This window comes from Limanda limanda, chromosome 1 (genome assembly GCF_963576545.1).
Source record: "Limanda limanda chromosome 1, fLimLim1.1, whole genome shotgun sequence".
Classification (NCBI taxonomy): domain Eukaryota; kingdom Metazoa; phylum Chordata; class Actinopteri; order Pleuronectiformes; family Pleuronectidae; genus Limanda; species Limanda limanda.
In genome coordinates, this window is record NC_083636.1 from 23,255,407 (window position 1) to 23,266,460 (window position 11,054).

The following is an 11,054-nucleotide window of genomic DNA, read 5'->3' on the forward strand; positions in this document are numbered from 1 at the left end:
TGATTGTCAGTGTGTAGACAAGGCTGGTTTAGTTGCTTGTGAATTGTGTAAGGTTAAGGTGAAATGGTTTTTATGGCTGTTCATTCAAAAAAGATATACCATGTCCCTGTTGACAAAACCTCATTTCATATGCTACCTGGTCAGTGTCTCCTTTGTTCACCGTTGGCCTAGTGGGTTTCAAGATTTTTTTATAAAATGGAAGATATGACATGAAATTATTTATTTTGGGGACTGTGAAATTACATTCCAAACTGTGACCTAGTTCATTTTTATCTTTATGAACTGAAATCTTTTTAAGTGTGAACTTGCACAACACTCTTGATTTATGAAGAGCTGCTGAGATCTCATGGGTCATTAGAGCGAACGTATAATTTAGATCTACAACAAGTGGTCTGAATACTTTTGCAAATGAGAGATTTGAGTTTAGATTTTCATGAAAAACAAACGTGTAAATCTGTATCCATTTAAGCGGGCCCTAAGTGAAAACTGCAGCTGACGGCTGCACAGACTGTGCGGTGGGTGTTATAGATCATGTTGATGTCTGAGAGACAGAACTGTAAATGAGCTTCTGTGCACACTAATTCAATTGAAAAGTAATATCAGGCTCACATGAGGGCGCGTTGAGCTTAGCCAGACCACAGTGAAGCAAGCACAAACTGAAAGCTGGTGTTGACAAGAGGTCACAACATTCTTCATAATCTGCCTGTGAAATGTTGATAGTTTTCAGAAATTATTTTGAAGTCTGAGGCAAAAGAAAAAAAGCCATGAGAGCAAAGTGTTTGCTCCTGTTATGTGTTGGTGTGGTACAGTGGAACAGTCAGTAAGATGATACAACCATCTGTTTTTTTCTCCCGTGTGTTCAGAGTGCTTTCACAGAAAAAAACAGGGTCACACACAAAGACACGATTGCTCAAAGACAGCAGCAGCTGGAGGACTTACCACTGGAGCAGTTGGAGCCCCCCCAGCCCGGTTCACACTGGCAGGTGTTGGGGGCCATACAGCGGCCATGAACACAGCTCTCTGCACAAAATGCTGTACACGGAGGAGACAGGAAGACAGGCCAGTAAGCGGTACGATAACACTTAGAAAAAATATCAGAATTAGTCAGGGAACAAGAAAATTATTTATTCTCCCTTCTGAGTATAAATGATTTGTGTCATAAATATTTGGACTGGGACCGCTTTGTTTAGGAGTAGACTTTGCCAGTCAAGTTATTAATCTACACTTTCTTTTGGCTGGAAACAGCAGCCACATGTTTCATAAAGTGCTGATATAAACTGATTTTCAATCAAAATGTTGTCATGCTTATCTAATAAGAGGCCCACTTTCAAGTCCACGTTCAAACTTAAACCGGTGGAAACACTGATTTTACAATGTCTTTAATCATTCATTGTTTTTGTTCTTGACCACTTGCAGATCGGACATGAGGACAAGATGTTAACTGCACACATTTGATATATTATCAAGTTAAGTTTCTTGTATATGGCACCAAATAAGTGATCAGTGATCTGGGAAGACTGCATACCAAAGAAACAAGGTACAAAGAAGGTTGTTTTAGCTTGAATGCTTGAAGACGTTCACTATCAAATACGTGGTTAATTTCAATAAGTGTACCACTCAGTGTTCTCACAAGAAGTTCAATATTGTGATTTAATTAGACCTGAAGCAACTATATACATTTTAAGCAATTTTAATTTATTTTCATAGCTACCATTGGGTCAGTGATATCACTAACATCAACATCAAGGCAAAAACTTCTCAACCCACTGTACTCGCTCTTCTAATTAATTAAATCTATTTGTTTAAGTTTTTTATTATTGTTTTGATGTCCACTAGTTTCACTGTGTGATGGTATTACTGTACACGTCGTTTCATTTTATGTAGATGCAAATAACAGTAAATTCCTTGACTTCTTTGAGTATTTTCCAATTCAGATAAGAGAGGTTTCTGTGTCCACCCGATGAATCAAAGTCAAATGTTAACTCTCCCTTACACTGTGGTTTGGTCTCCTCGAACTCTGAGAACAATATTTGGATCTTCAGTGTTAAGTGCTTCAGTAAATCTCTAAAGCAGGACTCGTGCTTCGGGATGTCGTGTGTATAAACAAGTGCAAGACTATGAATGTTTTTCTGAAGAGACTGAAAATATGCACCATCGTCCCATTTGGCTTATCCCAGCTGCCTTCCACTCTGCTTTCCAGTACAGCAACTATAAACACATTAAAATTGCAGCATGGTCGGACAGCACATCCTTAGAACTAGTTCTGAGAGACAAGTGACCCTGTCTGGAGCCAAATATCCAGCTGTGTAAGGCAAAACCAAATGAAGAGCTGAAAGAGGGTAAAGATCCCTGTTGGGTTGAGAGGAAGTGCAGAGTTGGTGTTAATTTCTGTGTGTCCTCTTCTTCAACAATGCCATGCATTTAAAAAGATTATAATGTGCACTGAAACTTGTCTGTCTTTTTTAAAATCTTATTTTACTACTTTAGAATTAAAAGTAAAAAACACAATAATTGAATATTTACACAAGCCTTTCAGTTGTCAGGTGGGCTTAAGAGTGCTCTTCATCGGCGTAGATTCTGTTCTTACATAAGAACAAATCCCAGATAACAAAACAAACACTCTTCGTAAAAAAAAGGTATAAGTGGGTTTAAAGAAGAAATTCCTTTTTAAGGAGGGTTGTTGAATGAGGCCCATTGTTAACAAGATTTTGTTGACAAGATTTTGTTAACAAGACTGGATATTTTAAATGTAAAGGGCAGCAAGTAAATCAACTGTATCAAAACTAAGTCTGCTGAGCTTAACCTTAATGTAGTTCCTTATGTGGAAATGCCATGGAGCGGATCCTCCTCACTGCAGTGTTTTGTCCAGGAGTTCAGTGAGTCTAACAGAGCAGCATGTGATGGCTGCTCATACAACAGAGTCTTTTCACACCAAAATAAATTCCCCCCTGAACTCCTGCAGGGCTGCAATATCACATCCCTGCATGAATCAAAGTTTATTTTATCACCAACTACTTAGAAAATGTGTTAACACAATTCCTTCTTTTACTGTGACTGCTGAACAACAGTTGTTGTTTTTTGTCGCAGTGACTTCACACCGGTCACTGCCTGCTAGCTACTGACGGAAGGGGGGGGTTACACAGCAGCCTCAACGACGTGAATCACTGTAACGACAACACATGTAGAGGACACAGGGTCTGTTTTTCTGACTAGTGACAGTCTTTCAGCTGAGGCTTGCGTGTCTTTTTCCTCAGTATGTAGCAGCTGTATAATCTATAATCTACCAACTGATCCCACAAATGTCTGCCTGTCCATCTGTGTGTGGAACGTGTATCTTGAAAACCATTTATAGGCCTCACTCTTGACTTATGTATTGTTAAGGGCCCAGGGAAGTTCAGTGTTTGAGTTTGATCCAATTCAACACGATACGTTCAATATTACACTACATGTCATTTGGCTGACGCTTTTGTCCAAAGCAACAATTAGTACACACTCAACATTTATGAGGGGCCATTTAGAGGTTCAGTATCTTTCCAAGGAAACGTCGGCATGCAGATGGGGAAGAGTGGGGATTGAACGGTCAACCTTCTTGTTGGAGAATGACCACTCTACCCCCTAGGCCACAGCGCCCCTAATATATATAAATAAAATTTTGTATGAACAGGCAAACATATATAATTTATGTCCTCGGATAAACCGCAGTAACTGTTAGCAACTGGCCTGCCAGCAATTACAATATTATTCTTTAATTTCACCATATGAGAATGACATAAACATTCACGGGTGTCACTGATGCTGATCTCCATTATGGGCACAACATTCATAGAAACCCTTCCTGTTTGGAAATTTGTCTTCTAAGTAAAAGCACAATGATGTTTTGTTGCTGCACACTTTGCATTGAGTTGAATTAAAGAGCTTTTATTTTGATAAGTTGGGAAATTAGGTCTGAAGATTGTGTCAATTGCTTAACAGACCTCCAACATAACTGATATGCAATGTATTAAAAAATAACACCAGTTAAGTAAATCATTCAACTGTGAACAATAATATAGCATAAACATTCAATGAAAAACAAAGTTTTCTAACTTCACTCTGTACGGTAGACTGCACACAATGTTCAGCACAGTAACAATTAAAAGGTGACTATATTGTAGAACTGTTTGAGGAGGACTCACTAATGACAAGGGGTGTTTTTGAAAGAGCTCTAGAGCTTTAACACAGGCCAAGCAACCAGCCATTTCCAAACAGGCAGGTTAAGAACGAGCACTGCACTCGTGTTGAGCTTAAGCTGTGGATGCTGAGGAGGTCCTGAATATCGTTCTCATCAACCCATTCACAAACCTGCATTGTGAATTTGTTGTACTACTCTACTCATTCATCCAGGTTTCTTTCTTTGAATTTGTCACCTGTGTACCAAAATTACTTCATTCATCGAAACTAATGTTGGCCTTTTGTAATTACATCATTTTTTAGGATAGCTGGGTATCTTTTCTAGCAGTTTTGAAAAAGTCCCGGTGTGAGTGGAAGTGTTGCAAAAAAAACCCCGATTTCTTAGCCATAATGAAGATACTCACGGGCACAGAACTCTCCATTCTCATAAAAACCCGGACAGCATTGGGATTTTCTCCGGTACATGGTTTTCTCTCCTCTGCGATATGCTGTACGATAGCTCACCCTGCACAGAGACACACAGGGTCACACACTCAGTAAAAATACCTACCTGATACATACACAAACTGTTGTTTTAAATAAAAATCTTTATTTCAATTATAAGCTTCTATTTGGAAACATAATTAGGAAATTTCGTATTGCTCTGCAGACAATACCAAGTTATACTTATCTACGAAACCAGGAGAATCCGTAAATTAGTTTCAGCAAAGTTTAAGGGACATAAATACCTGGTTGATCTGCCATATTCTCTCATTGACTTATTAAAGAGAAGTTGTACTTGGTCCTAAACTCCTCAGAGATGAATTATTTAATGATATAGCTAAATTGGATGACATCGGCCTTGTCTCCAGCAGTCCGTCAGGAATCTAGGAGTTATTTTTGATCCAGACCTGAACTTTGATTCACATGTGTACAAAATTTGAAGTTGTTTTTTCAACAACATAACATTGCAAAAAAGCGGAATGTCCTGTCCAAAAAAGATGGTTTGAACTTGAAACTTGAACTTGGTACTTGACACTACACTCCTTTGTCATTTCTCTTCTGTAAATATTGTTATTTTGTTGACGTGCTTTGATACACGCACCATCTATTGCACTTCTGTCCATCCTGAGTGACAGATTCCTCACATGTGGCTCTCTCTGAGGTTCTACTCTTTTTCCCCTGTTAAACCCTAACCCTTTTTTTTTTTTTTACTCATTTTTGAAGAGTGTTAAGGGCAGAGGATGAGGCGAATTGTGATTTGTGAATATGTGCTTTATGAATATAAAATGATTAAGTGATGACTACCCTGTGAGATCAAATCAGATCTGTATTATTAAACTAAATCATGTATAACTAAGCAAGTGAATTTAATACAAAGCACCTTATAAATTGTAAAGGAAATGAATAGAGTTTGTTATTCACAGTAGCTACTCACCTTGCTTGATTAAATAGTGAGTGAATCCTTTGTTTCTGCCCTTTATATCACCCCTTGTCATTATAACATTTTAACATATACCACCTGGTTTCACAATTGTGTTATAGTGATATTTAACTGGGCCGCATTATTGAAATCAACAAATTCTCGATATAGTCAAAATAATAAATAAAGATCAAATTTCTAATTAAATCATTTAAGTGTTCACATTATTATCTTTGTGAGATCAGAATGTGTGGCTGACGTATTGGATTGGACGTTATCTATATAATTTCAGGGCATTACATACAAATATAGTTGCAATGGCATGTTCATAGTGACTATTTATCTATTAACTTACAATGCTGCTGTATGATGTAAAAAGTATTGCTGCTGTAGTTATGATCATTTTTTATTTGAAGCTCAGGATCATGCTTGTCACATGGCACAATATAATAGTTGCAGTGGCTGCAACATACTTTACTACATAAGCCCCAGAATAAATGGACTTGGGTGATAAAAATTTCTACCAACCTACTGTTCTAAGTTGACACTGAACAGTCTTTTACTTTGGTTTGTCCTCACTGTATGGTCACGTGATTACTAACGTATAATGATGGGTCTATACAGCATAATGCTGCATTACCATGCGACAATAACGTAAGCTTGACAAAAATAAAATATTACTGTGATGGATTTCCAGAGTGGAGAGGTTTAAAAAAACAAACACCATTCTCTCCACACTTACACACTTCTGCTTCAGGCCCAAGTGCTGTCGCCCTTACCTGTGTCTGGTGCACTTGAACCAGTTCAGGATGTCGGTGCAGCTGGTGTAATAAATCTGATCAAAAGGGTAGGCGTATGACTCCTGCACCGTCACTGAGTAACTGAAACCACAGGAAGAGAAGAGACCAGAGAGAAATCAGTGTGTGTGTCTGTGTGTGTACATGTGTGTGTGTATGTTTGTCAGATGGTCTGTGGTTTCCTCCGTATATTTGTCCATTGGTAATACTATGAACCACATTTTGGACCCGGCAAGGTTCCATAGGGGGATTGTTGAATTTGGTAAATTGTCTATATTTATATAATGCTTATCTAGTTTTGATGGCCACACAAATGCTTTACAGTACAGCTTTACATTCACCATTAACACACAGGCCACATCCAACCCAGAGAGAGTTTGTGTGGTAGAGAAGGGCTGTAGGAATGTGTGAGGGACTTGTAGTAAAAGGCACTTGAATGTGGTCGCTCAGACTAGACAAGATTTATACATCTATTTACTTTACCATTTATTGTGTGTGTTAGACATCAGCAGCCCTTTTGTGAAAAGTTTGTTTTGTCTTCACATAGTTTATTAAGTCTGTCAAAACACTTCAGAAATGATAAGAAGCTACACCAAACATCATGTATTTAGAATGCTTGTTTGACACTGACACATTTTCTGCCAACAGACATATATCAGGGTGAAGCCTTGTGTGAGTAAAACTAGGGATCATTTCAGACATTAATACATACAATTTATACAAACACTACTGATATGCAAACTCATTTTCGTGGACGCTTGGCTAATTAAACAACAAAACAACTAATCAATACATGGAGAACTAAACACTTTAAATGAGTAAAATCTCTCTCTCTCTCTCTCTCTCTCTCTCTCTCTCTCTCTCTCTCTGTATATGTATATATATATATGATGTTTAAATGTGTATATAGAGCAGGGAAGTGAGACCTGATTCTAAAAGGTGAAGTGACACCTGGCTCACCTCTTATGATCAAGCCAGGTGTGAGAGTTTACTATGAAGCCACATCATTACCATCAACAACACTGTATGTATCACACTGTCCTCCTTCCCTCTCTTGTCTCCCTCTTAATCTTTCTCTGCCGTCAGTCTACGGGACAATAACAGAGGAGTGCTCTGACTGCGTCCGCAGCTGTTTCCTCAGATTAGCTGCTGAAAGATAATCTAGCTGGGAAATCTGCTTCTACCTTTGTTCTTTTACATTTTGCTTAAGGGATTTCCAAGCTTCTTTTTAATTTGAAAGTTTGTCAAGCGCCTCACTTCACCTTTTTAACACCTTTATTTTGAAAAGAGTCATGTGTTTGACACACTGAGGGTAGTCTTACACCAGGGTATACATTACTTTAAACAAAACTGAGACAGTGTGTAAGTGAATTGTACACTCTGACATTGAAAAATAAAGCCAGATGTAAGTGGATTGCCATCCAGTGAGAAAGGGCCTTTAAATGCTGGTAGTTGCAGTATTTTGAAGCTTTCAGAGAACCAGCTGCTTTCCTATCATGTTAAGCTAAACTAGTTCCTGACTCCACCTTCATACATCAGTAGGGATTCACACTGAATACAGCCCTTTGTTAAAACAGCAAAAGGGCCTGTCAGTGACAGTGACTAGTGGCAGTGTATTGTTTAAATAATAACAGTTTTGACACAGTAAGAAATGATTGTGTTAAAAGTTTTATTTTTAGTTTTAAGTGTGTGCAGCTCTTAAAGTTTTTTACAAATCTGTCAAGTTTCAAGGGCAAGCAACGTTTGTTGTTTGCAAAGTAGACAGCAGAAATAAAGTGCTCACATTAAAAATAAATCAACCTGGAATGTACCATTACATGTATGTGATTGTCCACCATACTTAGCTTTACTGAATGACTGCACATTTGGCTGCTGCAAATGTTGAGCGTGACGACCTGCATTGTAATTCCAGAGCCCACTTAATAAACAGCCTTGCTGCACTGTTGGACTGGATACATTACAGTTAAGGATAGTGTTGTGTTTTTTCACACAGGGCTAAGGCTGCTCCCTGAAGGCAACCTGTGGCTCTCTCATATGGTCTGACTGGCTCCTGCATAATCAGTTACTACTGCAACAGAAATCAATGGCAACGTGAGGTCTAAGAGCTTTTAAAGAACATGACAGAAGCATTGTGACTGACCTCTCCCAGTGGCTGCAGACGTTGGGATCCTCCAAATTCAGGGAGGAAGTGATGCAAGGCAGAAAACAGATGACCACAGCCAATAGAAGTGTCCTGTCACAGCACAGTAACACAGCCATCTCTGTAAGAGCTGCACCCTAAAACAGGAGAAGACGGGTTAGCATATGAGTAGTCAAACAATGATAAGCAGATAAATAATTTATAAAAACATCAGAAAATGTGTCCTGTGTGTGAGCCAAGGTCACTATTTGGCAAGTCAGTTGCAGTGGTGAATTAACACTAACAATAATTACCTAAAAAAATCTAGATTTATTATTTTTAAATACATTTTATAACGTTCATAAGGGGAAATGATGATGTTTTCCTTAAATCCAGTTCGAAAGAGGGATTCAACACTGTAACAGAAACCAGAAATAAGTAAACCTTGAAGATGGGATGTGTGCAGTTTTGAGCATCAGGGTTCAAATGTAGTTAATATTAACAATATTTAACTACAAACTGAAAATCTGACGACAATGAAGTTGACTTCAGCACATTCATAACTAAAAAATAACCTGAAATTATTGATATGATCGGAACGAAAGTTGATGTGGGAGATACACTCATTACAGCGAGATCACCAGACAACACTGGTCACTTTGTTGCTCTGGTTTAACGATAAAATACCATTTGCAAACTTCCAGAAATTTAGAGTGGTGCCCCTTTCACATTTGATCTTTTGAGTACAGAGAGCACAGAGCATCAGACAACAGCCATGCTTCATTTGGCCTTTTGTGGCCAAACTTGTGACTGTAGGAGATCAAATAGTCACCAATTTAATGAGATCATCTGAGGTATCATCTGCTGTTTGTCGGTTGGTCTGTTAGTGCAGCGTGATCGGCTGCTGTCAGAAGATGGATCTGCTTCATTAGCTGTAATTCTTTTTATTCAGTCACTTCACCACTTAGGTCCCAAGTCAGCATATGGACAGTCAAGATTGACATTCGAATCACTTAGTTTTTTTCTAGCATCATCATCAGGTCAAATCTACCCTTATTAATACTTTGATTAATGATACCTGCTACATTAATTACATTTACTTTAGTGCTATGCGAGCAACCTATAACACTATATCATCACAGTGAACATGGTAAACTTTATACCTGCTAAACATCTCCTAAGTGATTTCACTGTGTTAGTGTTAATCTTTGGGCTTTCAGGCCAAGTGAGGTCATCAGTCATTACTATTGAAGTCAAAGTCGTTATGATCCTGTCAGGTCGAGTCTGAAGTGATCCGATTCTTTCCCCCTGCAACTGCTTTGTGTGCAGGATAATACACATGCTGCATGTGCTGACTCAAGCTTACCTGCAGTCAGACTTTGACAAGTCTAAAGATTGAAAACACATTATTGTCTGTTTTTTTTATACTTTTATGTTTCCTTCCACATTCACATTCTTAGCGCGTATTTGCACAATTTGGTTTGCTGGCTTTGCAAATCGCAGCATTCGTTAGCCACTAAGCACATTAGTCACATACAGATTCAATGGGAACCTTCAATTTCCAAAGTGGTGCCTTTACTATAGCAACATAAATGTTTGAATAAAACAAATCTGAGTCATATAATCAACAGCATTTAATCTATCTTCACTGGCTGGTGTGGACGTACAAATATGACAATGGTCAGTTCTCCTTAACACAGCTGGGATATTTTATTTTGACAGAACAGTAAGATATTGGTGGTTGCACGCATTCTGTTGTTATTCAACTATTTCAAAGCTTCTTTTAATTATAAGGATGACCTAAATGAGACAAAGACAGTTTCTGTCTTAGGAGAAAAGTCTTCACACTTTGTTAAGAAATCAGAGATCATCTACTTTTAGACGAAAAACACTCGATTTGGGGAAAAACAGACTTGTTGTCTTTGGAAACGTCACGACATTTGCTTTAATTCAAAATAACAGTTTTGTTGAAATAATTTTGTATGTACATCATCCACTGGTAGAGAGAGACATGCCAGTCCACGATGCAGGATTGTAGAAGTTTAACTTGTGACACAGAACGCCAAATCCTTGTGTGTGTCCTATACACCTCACTCTCTGTGTGTTTCTCTCTGGTATCTACCCAGTGACAGCCCAGTTCAGACTCTGCACACCATACCAAAATATTTCTAGATTTTCTAGACCCTGTGCCTCCTAGTTCACAAGATATTGGTCAGAAATCTAAATGCTGCAGTTCAATTCTCTCCACTGATATCCTATGGGGTTTAGATATGGGCTATAGTTCAAGGACAGGAGTGACCGAAATTTCAGTCTCAGGTCGCATGCAATCTGGAGCAGGTTTTCATCAAGGACCTCTCTGTAATTGGCTGTATTCATCTTTCCTCTCTTCCGACCAGTCTCCCTGTCTCCAGTTTAATCTGTATTAATGTGTGTTTGAACACTGAAATGACCAAACCTCATGTTCACTGTTTGAAATGAAAGGTAACGGTTGAATCTCTGGTGCGATTTGTAGGATTTGTCAATGTACTCACACTAAGTATGTCTGGTCAACTTCCTTAATGGTACA

At 38.4% G+C, this 11,054-nt stretch overlaps 1 protein-coding gene across 1 annotated transcript in view; it reads right to left on the bottom strand.

Moving 5' to 3' along the window:
* The window catches only part of megf10 (multiple EGF-like-domains 10), a 33,508-nt gene extending 24,910 nt beyond the window's left edge, over positions 1 to 8,598 (bottom strand). The window contains exons 1-4 of the mRNA XM_061075733.1: positions 8,510 to 8,598; positions 6,352 to 6,453; positions 4,575 to 4,675; positions 940 to 1,032 (exon numbers count right to left, since the gene is read on the bottom strand). Of these exons, the coding sequence (XP_060931716.1) occupies positions 940 to 1,032; positions 4,575 to 4,635 (154 nt within the window). The 5' untranslated portion in view covers positions 4,636 to 4,675; positions 6,352 to 6,453; positions 8,510 to 8,598. The remainder of the gene's footprint in view (positions 1 to 939; positions 1,033 to 4,574; positions 4,676 to 6,351; positions 6,454 to 8,509) is intronic.
* Positions 8,599 to 11,054: the final 2,456 nt, after the last annotated feature.